The following is a 19,384-nucleotide window of genomic DNA, read 5'->3' on the forward strand; positions in this document are numbered from 1 at the left end:
GCACTTCACTTCAGTATTCACTTGCTTGTGTGAGTGAAAACAGTAAACAAAAAAGTTGTGATAGAAGACGATTTTCGGTCCGAAACGAATTTCGATCTGAGAAACGAATTTGATTAATGTTTTGGTCATATGTTGTAATATGAGCTAAATATTATTTATAAATTGATGCCGTGACTATTATTATTTTTTCTTAAATTGAATTCTTGAGGCAGGACCAGCGCACCTAAGAATCTAAGATCAAATATATTTTCCACGTCGCAGGCTGAATATTCTAACGACATATTTTCTTGTATAAAGTAATTATTATAATAAAGTAATATTAAAATAATTGGGTATTATTATGTACATTTATTAACCTATTACTATTTTTATGATGTAATTAAATAATTATCATATTAAGGCAATCCAAAATTCGAGTTTTTACTTTTTACTAACGAGTATTGTGTACTCGATTGCCAGAGTACAAATAATATAGATTTTTGTTTAGGAAACATATTTTCTTGTAGCCCTATAATTCCCAACTAGTTCTAGCGAAGACTGTAAGGCATGTCCTCTAATTTAGAGTTGCAAAATATTTCAAGTAATCTCTCTTACCGGTCGAGCAGTGGGTGTAGTGTATGTGTAGTGTATGTACCGGTGTATGTACCGGTGTATGTACCGGTGTATGTACCGGTGTATGTATGTATGTATGTATGTATGTATGTATGTATGTATGTATGTATGTATGTATGTATGTATGTATATATATATGTATGTATGTATGTATGTATGTATGTATGTATGTATGTATGTATGTATGTATGTATGTATGTATGTATTATGTATGTATGTATGTATGTATGTATGTATGTATGTATGTATGTATGTATGTATGTATGTATGTATGTATGTATGTATGCGTCATTTGCACAAAGTAGTAAAATTGTATTAATTAAAGCCTGAAAAATGTTTAACTTCCTGGCGGAACACATAGTTATTGCCGCTTTTAATATTTGCTTAGGAAAAATATTTTCTTGCAGCCCTATAATTCCCAACTAGTTCTAGTGAAGACTGTAAGGAATGTCTTCTAATTTAGAGTCGCAAAATAGTTCAAGTAATCTGTCTTACCGGTCGAGCAGCGAGTGTAGTGTATGTGTTCTTAAGTGTGATGACTGCAAGATCACATTGGCATCCCTCTTGAACAAATAACCGGGCAAATGTTATTCATACAAGTGTTTGAAATGTTATATTATTTATTTAAAAATATTTCTTCATAAAAAATATTTAAAATACAATATAAAATTATTCTAAAGAAATTGATTACCCTACAGTGAAAGGGATATACATTTTTATGTTTATTCGTATACAAAGTGCTACTAAATTAACCTCGAGCTGTAAGTAATTAAATAATAAACTATTATTTTGTCATAATAATATTAGTGAGTGAAATAGTGAGGTCTTTAAAGAGAGTAGTAAAAATTTTCTTAAATAAAGCCTATAAAATGCCCGAAACGTATTTGAAACGCATTGGCACAATGGCAACGTATGTTTCAAACGTATGAATCAAAATCTGTATTGTTTTTTCATCCTTTTTTGAAATTTTCAGCCTATTTTTTTCTCAATCTGTCCTTTTTTTCAGAAAAATATTGGCATCACTGATGCATACAAGAGAGCTGCTGGCTCTAGAGCGCTCTCTCTCTCTCTCTCTCTCTGGCTCTTGCACAAAAATTCGAGAGAGCCTCGAGTCATCTCTAGATCCAGCCCGAAAAAATCGTGTGCAAAAAAATCGTATGGCGTTACGCATCTTATTATTCTAGTGTCTTTGATTTAAGCCTATGTACATATGTTTGTAGTAGCAGCCAATTGGGCAAATGGACATCATTTGTAGTCTCAACACCCAAATGCTGTGGGCTAATTTGGGAGAGACAATGGGCAAGTACATCAAATACACATCAATACCAAGTGTGCAGTGGCCGAGCAAGATGAATTATTATAAATGGATTAGGGACGAGCTGTGTAATAATTAACTGAAATTTGTCTTGCACACACAGTCCATGAAGTCTATGGCCAAGTGTTCGATGGGAAATGAGATTCGTTTGTGTGCATAATGCGGTTTCCAACGTTGGAAACTGCCACAGGGAACCATGTTCTGCAAATACAAATTTTCTGCAAATTTCCTAATTACTTACGGCTGGATGGGTGGTCACCGCCCACCAATGGAGTCGGTCAATTGTCCAGGACTGCATGCATGGTATGTACATACATAGATCGTTGCGGGAATGCAAAACTTATGCATGTACATAAATTATTATGCATGTAAATACATACGAGTATGTAGGTATGCATGCATGTACATACGAGTATGTATAATATGTACCGTCGGATCTTAGCGGACATGGAATTGATGAACATGGAGTATGGAGTGTGTGGTGTGGAGTGGGTGGTTTCTGGAGTCCTCATCACCGAGTGGTTCAGAAAGCAAACAGATTTTGTGACAATATTTGAGCTCATCGAACAGTGGCGACTCGTAAAAATTTACAGATGCCATTGAGCGGAACTGAATTTATGCAAAATGTTTATTTGTACGTCATATCATATCATATTAATATAAAATAATAATTGAATTTATGAAGCACTGATCATCTCTATAAGTTACGTGTGTATATTCGAAAGTCGATTTAATTATTTTCGTTTATATAAGGTTGTCAAATATCTCCCTTCCGCCTTTTTGTCTTTTGAATTTCGCGGCTATGTACAAAGCGCTACAGAGCTCGTATCTGGCAATACTATACATAAAAAGAGATATTTGACAACCTATATTATATATTACATAGCATATGCAAAGAAAGGGTTTAATTTTATGCATACATATCTATGAAATATTTTATCTGCGGATTAGGCCTTTGTAATGTTGTTTTAAAATCAAATGCCACGACTGAGGATGCGGGTAAGTTGAAGGCAATAGGCACAGGAGTAGCGCAAATTTTGTCCACATGAAGCGAGTGTCCACTTATCAACTGCTGCACAGAAACAGTAGGGGCGAAAAGCAACAAAAAAAAACAGCTCATTATAAATGTCATCAGGCATTATTTTGTCCATCAACTCGTCGCAGTTGTCGCGGCACATTGTTTATGGCTTTTTGCCTCTGTGGTCCGGAGTTGGTGATTCAACTGGCTGGCGATGCTGAGAGCCATTTATAATGAAAGGAAAAATGAAACAGGAAATTGAAACCGGACTGGCGTGTTAATGAGAATGCGATGCCAGGCCGCTCGTCTCGTTAACGGCCAGTTCTTAATTTTCGCCTGGGGAGGTCCATTGTCCTTTAACAGCCTCCCAACTTTCAGTGGATTGTCGTGGCTGTTTACGCCGAGGTGTCCGTGAAATTGGGCAATTACTTTTAATGGCCAATGTAACCGTAAACGGAGTTATGATGATGTCCAAAAGTTACGAGTCCTTGACTTCACGCTAAACTAAGACATCGGGTAGATGATATAATTTCTTAAAGCTGATGTAAATATTTCAGCTATATGGTAATGTTAAAATAAATGAACTAGCGTTAAGGACCGAATCTTTAAAATACTTTAAAATATTATTGTTTTTCACTTAAAATATATTTTGATCACTATGAATTAAATAAAGAAATTTAATGCTTAATTTAAGCGATGACTATGATTTCCATTTCAATGCCAGACTCTTAGCCAAAGCTGCCGTGAAGCATTTCTGAGCATTTATCCGCCATTCGTTGTCTGTACACAACAATTAGTGACTCTATTAAGTCGTCGCAAAATCAACAAAATTGAACAAAAGCCCAGCGGAGTGGGGTCCACAGCCAAGCAGAAGCAATCAAAACAGAAACTTGTAAACAAAAAAGCAAAAACCAAACAAAATAAAGCAACAAAAATTAAGAAACAAAAAACGCTGATATTAAAAACTTGCTGGCATCGCTGCCGACAAATAAAATCGTGGGGATATGCTTTTTTCATTTTGTATGGTGGGCGCTTAGTTTCATTAAAATTTAAGCGAAACTCAATGGACTGCAAATGCACGAAATTGGATTGGCTCCTCCATTGGCTCCTCGCCGACAATTTCCGGATCTTCTGGGAGTTGCTTTCTGTTTGCCCAAGAGTATCTGAAAATAAATACCATGTTAGAGGACAATGGGACCGAATAGGCAAAGGACTCCGTGTCGTCGCAAAGTAGTAAAAGCAAGAGCAACTTTGCGAACTTTGCCATTCTTGAACAATTTTGATTTACGACCACTTAACGTTTTTTATGTTCCCAGACTTTGCGATTGTATAGAGACTCGTGTAGCTAAGCTAAGGTCGACATTGCGTAACTAAGTCGCCATTCTATATACTCGTACGTATACAAACTGAGGCATCCAAAGCCGTTGATTTCTTGAGCATAAACGAAAGTAGATGGATCCGCTCCACTGTGTATAAGGTCAGAAAACGATTTAGGACGAGATTCTTTTTATATGCTTTAGTATCTGAAAGTGCCTGTGATCTAATGTAGCGAAATTAGCTAAGACATTTCATTAGATGCTGACTGAACAAAAAGTCACCAATTTGATAAAATTGTTCTCATGATTATGTGCATTTCTTTCAATAGTACTGGTTTAATAATGGATTCCCAAAATACTACAATGCACAAACAGCCCAGCAAACGAATGACAAACAAGCTGTAGTTTTGTATGATTTTTCTTTTATTTCCGATTTATTTTTATGGAAATGCGTGTCGGTCTATTCGATTATACGCACTGCTTTTGCTGGCTTTTTCTTTAATTTTCTGTTTTTCGAGTGGTATATATGTATGTATATATGTAGCTACGCATACACGAACAACAATTCGTTTTTTTGATTTTGTTTTTTGGGATTTTGCATTTTTGTTCTGTTAACTAGCCTAATACAGAAATTCAGTTGGATTCACATGCAGCCAGGGTGAAAAATCTCCTTTTAATTGAATTGCTGGCGGTGCTTACTGATTACACATTTACTGATTATACAGTTGACCCTATGATCCCGGCATAAATGCCAACTGTGGGAAATCTGCTGCAATTAATTCGTTTTGATGGTTAATATTGGGGTGTATGTGTGATGTATGTGATTAAATATATTGCGCTTAATTGCGATAATTTGCGTGAATCATTGATGTGCGCCCTACATATATATAATACAGTCACAGGCAGGCCAACAACGATTTCGGTTTGCGGTTCGGTGTTCGGTGTTCGCTGCGTCGCGCATACGCCCCGTGGTACAGCAACATCAATAGGTATCATGCGCACTGTGCATGAATTATGCATTGCCACAACACCAATAAGTATAGCTGCAAACAATTATGGGCTAAATACTAGTACATATATTATTATTATTTATTCATACGCCTATCAATGCATCCTATGGAAGTAAATTACGAGTACACACTAATTATTCACGAGGTTCGCCACGACAGTTGTTCACTTTTCGACCCGAGGGCGGTTGATGGCAGCACAAAGGAGATTTTGCAAGAAGTAGCTAGTATATGTACATATTGAGTTATTTCAAGAATTTTGAATTGGGTCACCAATACTCGGCACCCGAAAACCTTTTCAAAATCCTTTTTCAATTTACGTGGGCTTGGGTAAAGCAAACTTGAAAAAAGTACCTAATGGGTTGTTTATTTTAAGGAACCTGCAAAATTTGACTTCTGCAAAACTTGTCTCTCGTTCCCTATAACTTATGAAATATTCCAAATTTTAAGAAAAATGTATTCCTTTCTGCAATTGAAATCATTTAAAGGCCATTTCCGGGTTTTCGTCACCGGCCCCCCTCCTTTCGCAAAATCCCAGCGAGCCGAACCGCAAGCCAAAATCCCTTACTTTGATTGACCGTCCAAGCCAGTTTACTGAAGCAGTTCGCTGACCGTAAAACTCGTTGCCGTGGCCGCGATGACCGCCGGATTGGTGCGATTGGAGGCGGAGTCCCTTGAGTCCGGACTGTGATGCCAGTAGTGCTCCCCCGCCAAGGTGGCAGTGGTGCGATTGGCTCGCTCCATGGGCGGCTCATCCCGTCGCTGCCTCACCGCCTGCGCCTGCGGTCACGAGGACATGTAGGTGCACTGCGTCTTGGGCTGCGGCTCCGTCTGCTCAATGGGCTGGATGGCCGCTCGCTTCCAGTAGTCCCGCACCGTTTCCACCGTTTCCATGATGCGCAGGAAATTCCTGCCCGCCAGCATGGCCACATCCTCCTCGCTCCAGTTGTGATCCTCCAGCAGGGCGGCCAATAGCTCGGGATATTTGGACACATCCTCCAGGCCCAAGGGCGGCAGCTCGATGCCATCGTATCCGGCACCCAGTCCAATGTGCTGGATGCCGGCGATGGCCCGCACATACTTTATGTGCTCGATAACATCTTGGAGGCGCGCCTGCCGCCCACATGCCACATCCTCGGAGTCGAAGCTCAGCATGATTAGGCCCCCATTCTCGGCCACCAGGCGTAGGATGTCATCGGGCACATTCCTCGTGGAATTGCACAGCTGGCGGGCGGCGGAGTGGGAGAAGATGACCGGAGCGCGGGTCACCTGAAGTACATCCCTGGCCGTGGCATCCGAGCTGTGCGACAGATCTATCATCATCCCCAATCGGTTCATCTCACGCACAATGGCCTTGCCAAAGGGCGTGAGTCCCTGTTCCGCCGGCGATGCACTCGATCCTGCCCATGAGACGTCACAGCGATGGGTCAGGCTGAGATAGCGTGCGCCCAGGGAGTAAAAGGATCGCAGCACCCCCAGGGAGGAGCCAATCGTGTGGCCACCCTCCACTCCAATCAGCGAGGCCAGCAGTCCCCGGCGATGAGCCTCGACGATGTCCTGCGAGGATGTGGCCAGCACCGTCTCCCGGGCATACATGTCCGACAGGCGCCGCACAATGTCGATCTGCTCCAGAGCCAGCTGGACCGCGTCCAAGCCCTGCGCCTCGCACGGCACATATGCTGACCTGCAAAAGGACACCGAAAGTGTAAGAGTTAGCGCACTTTTGCCAGGAGTCACGGTGCCAAAACAAAAAGCGTTTATACGTTTATACATAAAAGGCGCCTCACATAAAATTATACTTAAATTAGGCTCTAGTGTATTTAAACACAATTCATTTATTCCGTATTTTTTGCTTTCATGCATAAATATGTATAATTATTTTACATTCTATATATACGCTATTTCGTATTTGTGCATATATAATACATATAGCAATTCCTTTCACTTCCCTTTTAATTGAGAATAGATACCTTTTACAAAATGCTTGACATTTAACTAATGACCTTTTAGCACAGCTCGCAACAATCCCAGCCATCCACGCGTGCAGTTTTATTGGAAAATGCAAATTGAAAGGGCCAAAGTGGTTAGTTTGCATTTAAGTTGCCATTTGATATGGCAATAAGCGAGCAAAACGTCGCAGAGGTTGACTAAAACCAGAAGCCCCGCTGATTTTGTACAAAACGAAGTTCAGCAAGGTCGTCCAGCGAATTGCCACGCCAAATTGGCGAAAAGCTACGCTTGCGCCATCTGGCGGTCACAATAGTAGCATTTTTGGGTTGTAGTTTTTCCTACCAAAATGAACTCAAGTCGATTACCCATCAGCGTTCTTCCCAAACTCCAGCTGTCTGCTGCCTGTCAGATTGTGCTCCTCCTCCCCTTTCCCACCAAACAAATTCGGAAGCGGGCTTAGGGTGGGTGTAAGATACACTGAGAAGGAATAATTATAACTTCATGGTCGACGTATTATTCTATCTAATTAGTTTGTACATCAATCTAAATAACTAATTTTTTCACCTTAATCTACTCTAAAGTGAATTTGTTTTAGTTCCAATTTAGGAGTTATATTTCTCAAAATCCGAAACACCTATTTGGGTCGAAATTTCTCCCAGTGTTCTGTGTAGGCAAAGGCTGAGAAGGGCCAACAGCAGACAGGTTGGCTGCTTGCCCTGGGCCATCCAGCCGGTTGCCAAATTTTATTTTGCAGTCAAATTGTTGGCAGCTTTTTATTGCCGCGCGGGGGAATTATAGTGGCGGTCATGCAAAGTGGGCAGCTGTTTGGATGCCCACCGGTGGGCGTGGCAGCTGGCTATAGCTGCCATGTTTTGGCCAGCACTCGAATGCATGGCAGTGGGGAGGGGTCAGATCTCTGACCCGGGTGGATGTCGCATCGGCCTGATTGCGGTTTTATGTGACTTTTCAATTTTCATGACTGGGCGGTTCGTGGGCTTATTTCCATTGCGTATACGCCCCATTGAATGCTGTTATTATAGTTAAGCATCACTTTAGGCTCGATTGTGCTTAAATCACGTCACTGGCTGCCAAATGATTATAGTAAAAGGTAGCCCTTGATTTTATTTAGCCAGTGCTAAATAAGCCGGGCAGCGTTCCGAAAAATATAACTATCTAGCATAATTGTAAAATACAAATTATAAAACAAAGGACAAATCATATTGCTTAGCTTTGTCAGTTCAACCTTATGAATTGGACTTTCCTAGTGGAACTCACCACACTTGGACGCTGACTAATCCCTGCTTGAGTCGCTCCATGTCCGTTTGCGCCCACGCCGGCCGCGCCCACAGGGACTTGTGGTCCACGTCGTGGCTGAGATGGAGTTCCAGGCTGCTGTGGGCGTACTTGCGAACGTTCCAGGCATAATTGTTGTGCCCGTCGACCAGCGGCACCTCACGCAGGATTCGACGAACGATTCTCAGTCTTTGGGCATGGGAATTGCGGCTGGGCGCCATGAGAAAGTGCTGGTAGGCCAAGGTGGCGGCGATGGCCAGTAGACAGATGGCGCTGACCAGGGTGATGGCCACCAGCCAGGATCCTCTCCTGCCCTTCTGTCCGCCATCTGCTCCCGCATTCGCTTTCCTCGACGCTTTTCCCTTCGCTTTTCCAGTGCCACCGGCTCCAGTCGTGGAGCCCAGCGATGTGGGCGACTTGGCGTCCAGACCCACTATATCTCCGCCCACGACCACGCCGCCGGCCAAAGGATTGCCAAAGTTCACCTTTGACTTCTGGATGCTGGCTATCTCGCCGCCGGAATCGCTGTTCGAGATCGAGTTCTGGCGGGACAGTGTGCGGCGGATGTTCGAGTGCTCGGTGACGTCGGGCAGTCCGCCGAAACCAGTCGTCTGAAATGGGGGAACAAAATACTAGTTGAACAACACATAAATAGCAGTTGGATTGTGTTCTTTAATTCAAAGTAATCACGCGTTCATTCTGTCCGCTCTGTCCGTCCGTATGAACGTTCGTTTCTTTTATACTTAGGTTAATACAATGAATTCCCTTCCCCGTTTGGCGGCTAAATTCGTTTCTTTACCTGGTCTCATACTCGGAAAACACAATGCCCTAACTTCTGAAGTGAGGAAAGTGAGGAGGTGGTAAGGCGTTGACTTCAGGGTGATACAAGCGTTCGTCGAAAAGTTGCTTCATTAAAAGTGCGTCAAAGTTTCTTCGTTGATTTTGTGCCCTAATTAAAAGTGCAGCAGAAGAAGCAAACTTCGAGCGTCTTGCTATATTCATAACTTGCATGAAACATCAACACGATGTGCGGGGAAACTTTTTAATGAACCGAATAACCATATCAGAATCAATGTAATGTCCCAGACGCGTTCCTGCCGCCCAACCAACCCGATTCTCTATACCTTTTGCCATTCCCAGGGATGGAAGGATGGAATCATGCCTGCCGGGCTAATCTTGGCTCGACATAATTAAGGCTCAGTCATAATTCATGGACTTGGGCCACATGTGTGTCCCCAGGTCCGAAAAGCTAACTTCTTCGACCCACGCACGATTCCTCGGGGGGCGTGGCAAACGCCCAGCGTACAAAGGACAAAATGGAGAAACTTTGTCGTGTGAAAGTTGTGACAGAAAGTTTGCCAAGGGTAGGCAATGATTTGTTTATATTGCGACTGCCAGAGGAATAATGTCAAACTGTGCAAAGTACAAATCAAATCTAAATGCGCACATTGTCTAGCACAAGCCAGGGAATTCCAAAACAAAGTATGAAATTAGATTGAAACATTACCAAGCAAACTTGCAACATTATCTTGAGCTAAAGCAAACTAGTTTTTGAATGATTTATTGATCCTGCGTACGTATGCATGAGAAACAATAAGAAGTAGTCATACAACTTGAAACGTTAGTATTTAAATAATAACTATTTCGGCATTCCCTTAAACCAATATTTTGCACAACTTAAAGCAAGTGCCTATTTGTATTTATGTATACTGAAAGCTTTATTATATTTCAATGAGCTGCAGATCTGTGGGCAAAAAACGCTTGCCAGTCGTGCATTTCTGCCAAAAGACAGTGCTTTACAGAGTTTTCACGAAGTTTTCACCCGGACTGCGGCTAATTAGCTGGAAAATCGGCACCACACGGCGTATGAGCAACGAGCGTGATGAAGAGCTGTGCTCCTTTTTTGCTGGATTTCCGTGCAGGGAAATAGGAAATAATTATATTAAATTAAATACAACGTTGCCACAAAGGGTCGACGTGCACTTTGACCACTCGCTACATTTTCAACTATTTTTAATTATGAATTTCAAACATCACAAAGCTGGCAACATTGAAATTAAGTTTTATAAAAAGCAGCAAACTTTTGTGCGGCTCCGCGAAAGTAATAAAACGATAACAAGATGACGAAGGGCGGAACTTTTGGCAGCGAAAGAAATATTCATCTCAATTTATTCAATTTTTAATAAAAATGCAAATATTTTACGTGCTTCCGCTATCGCCGTAGCACCCTCGCTGCACTGCATCCACTACATAGTAGCATAGATTTTCCCCCTGGATTTCGGATGTGCGAGAAAGTAAAAATCTCGCGAAAAGTTAGCTGCTTAAAAGGCGCTTCATTGTGCAGTGCACTGCACTTTTCCGCTTCTTTTTTTTGTTTTTTTTTTTTTTTGGGAAGGACACGAAGGGTGCATTGGGTGGGATTTGGTTTTTCCGGGACAGCTTGGTGTGACGCGAAAAGTTTGTGTGCCAACGGAGGTCGCATCATCGTCATGGCATTGCGGGAGCTAAAGCTGTAAACCAGTCACCAGATTTGGCCACATTTTCCATAGACTTTGCTCGCCTTTTTGGCAGGCGACAGTGCCGCCCGAAAAATGCATGACCACGAGGCCGCCGCCCAGAGCCACTGGAGCTGTCCCACAGGTTTGCCTTAGTTTCGCCAAGTTTATAATTAGTTTAGTCCGGGTCATGCCCTCCATTGACACGCCACCAAGAACAAATACAATCGCTCTTATGAGCGAAACTAGTTTGTTGTTGATGGGGCCACTAATTGCCACCTAGCAGACGCACAACACTTTGGGGCTAAAAAGGCTTACATTTTACAAGCTCTTAAGTGCGTGGAAAATAACTTGGCCAAGCTAAACACATGTTCAAGGTAATGAGTAAGAAGATAATCAGTATTAATGTTAATGTTATGATTCCAGGTTTCTAGAAACTATAAATATCTGAACGTTCCGAACAGTATTAGTTCATCCAGCAAATTAAGCATGTAAATATACTTAATGCAGAAGTTTTCAAACATAATTAAAACAATAAAAAATAATCAAACTACTTCGGCGAATCGCAAGCAAAAACAACAGTTCGTTGGAGAACGTTTTAAGTGAATTATTAATTTGCTAGCATCTGGTTAACAAGTGATAATGATTATCTCTGCGAAAATCTAATAGAGCTCACTTAGCACTTTATTTCCAGCCAAGTGGTGGCGGTGGCACAAAGTGAGTGGAATAGGAACGCCTGATGATGGCTTGTTGTGCGTCAGTCGGACTTGCTACAAATTGGCTCCATTGTTGCTGCCTGTTGCCTGATCCTCCGACCCGGGGCTGAAATTCGTCCAATTGAGTTTTAAATAAAAATGAGCAGACGATGCGGCAGCAACAATAGGAATAGCAGCAGCAACTCCACTTTTTCCGTCAGCAACAGCGGCAGCAGCGGCAGCAGCGGCAACCTGCAACACGTCAGCTGCAACATCAGAGCCATTCAGTTCGCACAAAAGGCGAAAGGAGGCGGCTGCAGGACCAACGTCAACAAGGACACTAACAATGAAAACGGCAACGGGCGAAAATAGAAACGGGAGCAGGGGAAAAAAAACTGTTACGGAATGCTTTATAGTTTCCGCCATTATTTTCCCTTTTGCAGCTGCAGTTTTTAGTAGATTCCCTCTACCATATATATATTTTTTTGTTAGCAACACCCGGGCTGCAGGAATTTAGTCCGAGACTAAAAACAACTAAAATCTGTGCCGCATGTGCAACAGCCAAAGGGGCTTTCGCTTCGCAATGGGCGGTGGACAGGAAACGCTCTTTGCTGTATGCTGCATGCTGTATGCTGAAAAGTATTTGTCAAGCTATATCTCATACCAGCCGGGGGCATATATCATGTTATACGCGGCACTCGTGGGAAACAAAGCAAATCCATTCCATAAATAATCCCCCAGTGGCTCCATGGACAATTGTGGGGTTGCGAAGTGGAGGTACTCGTATGTGTATGTAACGTGTATGTATTGGGTGCGAGTGCCAAAATATTCGCACCTCCTAGTAGCACTCACTCAGGAAAAAAAAAGGAGAGGGAAGGTAAATTGCTGGAATAACTTAATCTCTTCTTTAAGGCTACTTTGTTATTGCAAAATTCCTTTGACTTATCCACAGCTTAACATGCTACTTTCCTAAGCTTTTGCCAATTCTGTACTTATTTTAGTGCGAGCTGGCTAGTTTTAAAAGCAATACTTTATGCCAGTTCAGTTTCATGTATCAGCTGAGTTAATTCAACTTTATGGTTATTTTAGCCCGCTGTTTCTGCCATGTTACGATGTCTTGAAGATTTTGGCATAGCACAACTTTCACTGAGGGGCCATAACTTTCGCAGACAATGCAATAAACTTCAGCATATCAATTTATCGAGTGGCACTCGGCTTTGATTATGATTGATTCGGCCATAAAAGGAACCTAATGCACAACGAATCTGCGGTCAGCTTTATCAATTCGCCCTTATTGTACGGCGGATGCGATGTAGCTGTTCGGTCACCGTCTACGGAGTCCGGAGTCTAGAGTCCGGAGTCCGGAGTACGGATTCCGGAACCCAAGAACCCCGGAGAGTGCGCAGCAGGCATGTCGACAGTCCGGAGTTGTCGACTGCGGTCCTTGCCAGCTGCTGTTCCCGCTGCTGTTCCCGCTGCTGTTTTTAGTTTTTCAAATGTCATTTGGCCATTTCACGCTGATGGACATCAGTCTCTGCCCCCTCCACCCTTCCCTCCGCACGCCACAAAATTGCCTTGTGGCTGCCACGTAATTTCTGCCTTCCGTACTGAGGTTGCCCCGGCAACAGCCACATTCAAATGTTGCAGTCCTGGAAGGCACAACCGAAACCAAACCCAAACACAGTCAAAACTACACTGGGAAAAAATCAAATACCATAATAGTAGCAGCTAAGAGAGTGGCTGTTTTAGTAATTGTTTATGGACGATATAAAAGTTGATTCTAAATCGTTTTGAAAGTCAACTAATTCCAATGTAAAGCAAATAAAAATCAAGAAATATTATTTGTGAAAATAGAACTGTGGAAAGCCAAACTTGATGTTGCCTCAACAAATTTCAGCTTTCGAGTTTATTTTTCTAGTGCTGGCCCAGGAGATTGGCCCGAAGGACTGCAGACTGTTGGCCGTTGGCGTTAGCCACAATGGCTGTGTTAGGACCAAGCATTTTGTTTGTTTATTCTGCCGTCCCATTGCGACTTATGTGGGCGATGACCGGCGAATGTCCGCACTCAGTCCCTCTGTTTTTCACCCCATGGCCTTCGGAAGATGTGTTTGTTTTGTGCCATCGCAATCGAAACGTTCTAAGTGTTCATTAAACAATTTAAAGTTGATTGCCCCAGGCTGGCCAATGTGTGTGTTGCATGTCTCAATGGATTTGGCCTTCAATGTAATTTGGCTGCTGATCGCGTTAAGCGGATGATAATTGCAATGTGTTGTGGTCTAACTAATGCCTTAGCGGGTACAGATTGATGTGCGTAATCAGCAAATGGCGTTATCATTCAAAGCATAAAAGTGCTGTCTTATGAAAGTTGTGCGGGCTAAATCAGAAATGTTTCTCGCAAGTAACTAACTTCGACATTAAATCGAGTTTAATAACTCTATATAACTTTGATTATAATAATAATAATCCCAGAGCGCCCTTACTTGGCTGATTGTGCAATTTCATTCTCAGGAGTCATGTGCAGACGCCGCATCAATTCCGCTCAACAGCCGCGAACAGGAGCAGGACAATGGATTTGGAGTGTCCTGGTCCTGGCGAACTTGACACGCAGCCACCATGTCCATCAATCAAAAGTCACTTGGAGTTGCGGTGGAGCCGGAACTGAAAAAAGTTCTAGAACGCCGGCTGCCGGCCAGAAACTATTTGCACACGGAACACAGGAAACGGAAACGCTGGGCGGAGTGAAAAGTTTGACTACCAGTACCAACGAAAGTGTGGACTCGACATTTTTGGGCGGTGTCAATGGAAAAGAGGCGGAGTGTTGGGGATTTGGCAAACTATCGGCAAACTCTATGATGGGGAGCATTGAAGCGGAGCAACCGACACGGATAGGGCATGAAAAAGTGCACAGCCACAAATTTTGCATACACTTATTTTCTTCCCTTAGTGTTTTTTTGATAACGCATTTTATTTCAATGCAATAGTTTCGAAATAAGATGTTAGGCTCAATTATTTTTTTATAATGCAAAATCATTTTAAAATCGATCGAAAATATCAATCAAATGAAAAATAATCAAATTATCTCCTATTCTCTGAAGCACTGTACCGGAATTTTTCACAGTGTTTCCGCAGGTCCTGAAAGTGGACAAGGCAACAAAGCGCGAAATGAAGATGGGAGGTAAGAGACTTGTGGGGGAGCTTGAAAATAATGGCGATTTTTATGGCTTTGGCGGAACGCATAAAAAACCCAAGCTCGGAGGAGCAGAAGAATCTTGAGCTGGACAAATGCCCGGTCCGGTGAAAGGCAACTGAAACTGAAAACCGAATCTGCAACTGCAACAGAGCGACATTTGCAACATTTAATTTATTATTCAAATGTGAACAAATGGCGCCAGCGACCAAAGATGACAGCGTTCCCAGTGAATAATGGTTCCGAAGGACAATTGCCCCGGTCCCAGACCTTTTACCCCTTTTATCCCTTTTACCAATTTTACCCCTTTGCCTCCGGCAGCCCCACCCTCTTTTCGGGTTCTTGAGCTTAAGTTTGCCAGTTTATTGTTGGTGGCTTTGGCAGTCGCTTAGGAATCATGTCCTGGATTTGATTCACCCCAGTTCGCAGCCCAAACAAATTGAGTTACATGCAAATAATCATTTGTGCGATTTGGTCAAAGGATGTGTGTCCCATGTAAGGGTAAATGAAATCGTTGGTATCTATCATGTTTGGACCCCTTCGTAGATTTCTTTATCTGTATCTCGACAGCGAAAAGATAATATAGCCAACTGAATTGGAACAAATGGGGGCAAACGCTTTTAGTATTTTACACCACTTTTCGTAAAAAAGTTGTAGTTTGTCACCCAACAAGAAACAGCAACAATTGCTTTTTCTATCTATCGAAATCAATGCAGCCGCAAGTAATTAAATATTCATCTGATTCAGATGGCTAAAAATCACTACAGTTTACACAACTTTTTGGCTCCACACCTCAAATTCAAATTCAACATCTGACAGAGCCAATTTGCATATTTCAGCATGTGAGCACTTGTCTAACTAAATAAACCACTGCAAGTGCACTTATCATCGTATGATAAACATGGAATATATTTGCATGTATTTAAGCTGCTATTTAATTTCCGCACTTTAGTATAGAGCAATATTTAGCTTTGTTTTCGTTTGGAATTATGTGCTGTTTGATAAACTTATGTCCTAAATCGCAGTCCAGTGTGCTTTATCAATATTGATTCGACACAAAATCGTAAACGGCATTAAGAGACCAATAATTTTCATCGGGCCAGACGTTCTGCAGTCATATTCTCCCCTGATTTAGCGATTATTTGACCTTTCCATGCCCCTTGTGTCGCCTCCAAATCAAATCAAGTGCGGGGAATATCGTTTAATGAAGGGATACGGATATGTGCGGCATAAAAGTATACGAGCTCCTTTATGGCGGAATCTGCATAACGGATCGTATCTGGTTGAAAATAAAAACGCCACATCTTCCATTGAAGGCCAGGTCGTTTGATTCTGTTAAGGCAGTCGATGTACTGGCAAAAATACTTTTTGAAATGTCTCAAACGGTTTTTGTTCTTATTCACGCTTTCTTGTAGTGTGTCAAAAAGCTGAATGAGTTACGTAGCTACAATGATTCTAAAACTGCTTTCAGACTGTGACCTCAAATTATGCTCAGTGTGCGTTTGGTGACAGACGGTGTTGTCAGTGAAATCGCGGCACGAACACAAAGAGCCGGCAATAATCGTAAATGCTTCCCTGTCTTCATCCAATTTCTGTGGGATAAACGCCATGAATGCCAATTACAAAGGCGGCAACGGTCTTATCGTTATCAGACTTCCACCCACCTTTCACTTGCAGGATTTCTATTCTGCTCTTCAGTTTCAACGCTAATGGTTAGGTAAAAGAGTTTTTTGTAACTTAACGACAACCTTTGGTACATCTATGTGGCCGTTTTATGATAATAGCTTCTTGAAATGCGAAAGAAATTTAAGTGGGATATCTATAGTCAATATTTGGATACGCTTCATATGGATGCAGGTTACCAAACACTATCTATAAACACTGATCTATCTATCTATCTATCTCTCTATCTATCTATCTATCTATCTATCTATCTATCTATCTATCTATCTATCTATCTATCTATCTATCTATCTATCTATCTATCTATCTATCTATCTATCAAACAATCTATTTATCTAACAATCTATCTATCTATCTATGTATCCATCTATCTATCTATCTATCTTTCTATCTATCTGACAATCCGATACTTCTTACTAAAGTTTTGGTTCATTGCCGTTCAGTAACATAAGTCAGGCCTTATTTGTTTTGAGTGCTGGCATCCCCACTAATCTGCGCATTGTTTCTCCCCCGACTCATCCACCCACCTGGTAGTCCATGTAGTTGTCGAAGTGCATGTAAGAGCAGCTACCCGCATCGCCCGGTCCACCAGGTATGGGCAGCCCATTCTCGTCCAGCTCGACGGCGGGTGGCGGCGGTGGCGACGGCGGAGGCAGATTGTCGCCCTTGAAGGACACCCTCTTGGGCTTGCCCTGCCCGCCGGCCAGACGACGCCCCCTGCCCAGGGTGCCAGAGCCCATCATGTAGGCCAGCGAGCCACAGCCCACCACTGCATCCTGCTGCTGCTGCTGCTGGTGGTGGTTATGGTGTTGCTGTTGCAGGGACTGAAGGCCGCACGCTCCGAAGCGGAAGTGCGGGATGCAGGTGGTGGTCATGCTGCCCGCTCCGCATTCACTGCCCTCGAAATCCGACTCGACGTCCGTAACGAAGGCGGCGGGCTGGAAACCGCGCGGCAAAGTAGCCGCCACCGTGGGATTTGGATTGGGATTTATGTTTGGATTATGCCCGCCACCAGCCAAAGCCGGCATCCTTTGGCGTCCCAGTGTTCCGGTGCACAGGATATTCATTTGCTGTGGATGCTGGATGCTCGGGTGTGGAATCTGTTCGCCTTGCAGGAGCGCCAATTCGCCGGAATTCGCTGTTGCTGTCGCTGTCGTTGGTAACGGCTCGGCTGGCAGGAGGTGGTGCGTGGGCTGCAGCTGATAATAGTGCTCCACCATGGCCCCACTCCCACCACCACCACCACCAACACCACCACCTCCGCCTGGAACTCCTCCGCCCGCGGCCCCGTCTATGGCAGCCGGCAGAAGTGCTGTGGGTATCACCATGATGGGCATCATGGCCGGCGGAGCCGAGGATGACGCTGATCCGCCGGCTGCCTGGAGCAGCTCCATTTGGCACATCTCCTCGTAGCTCAGCGGTCGCAAGTGCTCCATGTCTGGGTGGCTTGGTTCTTAGGGCGTGGTTAAATTCTACTACACTTCACTGCTGCCTCAACAATCATACAATTTATAGATTCCACTACGGACTTGCTTGCGTACGGTTTTCCACCTGTACGGCGTACAGATACTGCCGATACTTTTATTTTCGTGGGTGGAGTGGAGTGGAGTGGAGTGGGTTGGGAAGTTTTCGCGCGCGTTCCCTAGGATTTGCTCACATCGCGCCGGACCGAAAAAAAAGCGGAGCTCCTTCGTCGTTTCGACAAACTGTATTCCGCGACAGTCCTGCAGCAACTGAGTGTCTGCCAATCTCTGGAGATTTTTGCGCCCCAATTCGCCGGAGTCTGTGCAGCCGGAACGCATGCGCCGCCCGGAATCCTCCGGCCAGGCTCGGCTCTTCGCCGGAGAAGCTCCCCCTTTTTACCCCCACTTGACGAGTTTTGTTTTGATTCCGTTTCGTACAGTCAGAAAATGCACAACAAAATATAGCCAATGTAGCCTTCATAACTCTCAACTCATCCAAACTCGAAACCAATCTATTTATTTTGTATTTCGTATGCCATAAATAAAACGTTCTGCTTTATTCTGTTTTTGTAGAAGTATTTACAAATTGAAAATGCATTAGTAAAACCTCTAATTAATTAGTTAATAAGAATTTAAGTAGCAAAAACTAAAAATCAATAGTTTTGGGGTTGGATTTTCAAAACATTTCAAATTTAAATTGAAATGTTAGAAATGTGTTAATATAAATATTTAGGCAACCCTTTAAAAATTGTTTTTGACACTGAAAACTGCGCTTTTTTAAGCAAATAGCATAGTAGTAGTTTCCAGAAGCTCCGTGCCCTTTATCTCAGTGTAGGCTCATCTCGGTGGTGCCGGAGTTGATTGCTCCCGACGTCTGTTTTGAAGCCATGTTGATTTTCGTACGTCGTGGGAAATTAAAGCACTTCCCAGCTGCGCCCGCCACTCGAATACAAGATTTTAATTGCCGCTTGCCGAGGAGTGCGGCGTGGGAATCCCCGAGGAGTGGACTTTGCGGTGCATCCCACCGCTTTGCTCCTGTTCGTCCTGTTGGACCCGCTTGGTCCCGTTTGGTCCTGCTGCATTGCGCAGTTGGTGCAACCAACTGTTGGGCTAGAAGAGCTGCCACCACCTGCAACTATATATTTATGTGGAGGATGATGAGTGGCTTGTGCCACCCGGCTGCGGCTCCGAGGGAATGACCCGGCTGAATTGCCGCTGATTGCGCGAAGGTGGCCTGCAAATGACTCTTTGATATGGCCAGCGAAATATTGACGTGCTGAGCTGACACACAATTCCACTGCCTTTTTTCAAACTCATTGGGGAATCCGAATATTATTTTCTGCCGCGCAC

General features: G+C 43.3%; 1 protein-coding gene across 2 annotated transcripts in view; it reads right to left on the reverse strand.

The window, feature by feature from the left end:
• Nucleotides 1-4,683: 4,683 nt before the first annotated feature.
• The window catches only part of LOC6544700, a 92,767-nt gene continuing 78,066 nt past the window's right edge, over nucleotides 4,684-19,384 (reverse strand). Inside the window, exons 1-3 of one of the 2 annotated variants that reach the window (XM_026977892.1) lie at nucleotides 17,099-18,007; nucleotides 8,494-9,122; nucleotides 4,684-6,952 (exon numbers count right to left, since the gene is read on the reverse strand). In XM_026977892.1, coding sequence (XP_026833693.1) covers nucleotides 6,055-6,952; nucleotides 8,494-9,122; nucleotides 17,099-18,007 — 2,436 coding nt within the window. In that variant the 3' untranslated portion in view covers nucleotides 4,684-6,054. Of the gene's footprint in view, nucleotides 6,953-8,493; nucleotides 9,123-17,098; nucleotides 18,008-19,384 lie in introns of those variants that run through there. The other variant, XM_001972418.3, reaches the window with a different exon arrangement.

Source organism: Drosophila erecta, unplaced genomic scaffold (assembly GCF_003286155.1).
Source record: "Drosophila erecta strain 14021-0224.00,06,07 unplaced genomic scaffold, DereRS2 tig00000021-arrow-pilon, whole genome shotgun sequence".
Lineage (NCBI taxonomy): Eukaryota > Metazoa > Arthropoda > Insecta > Diptera > Drosophilidae > Drosophila > Drosophila erecta.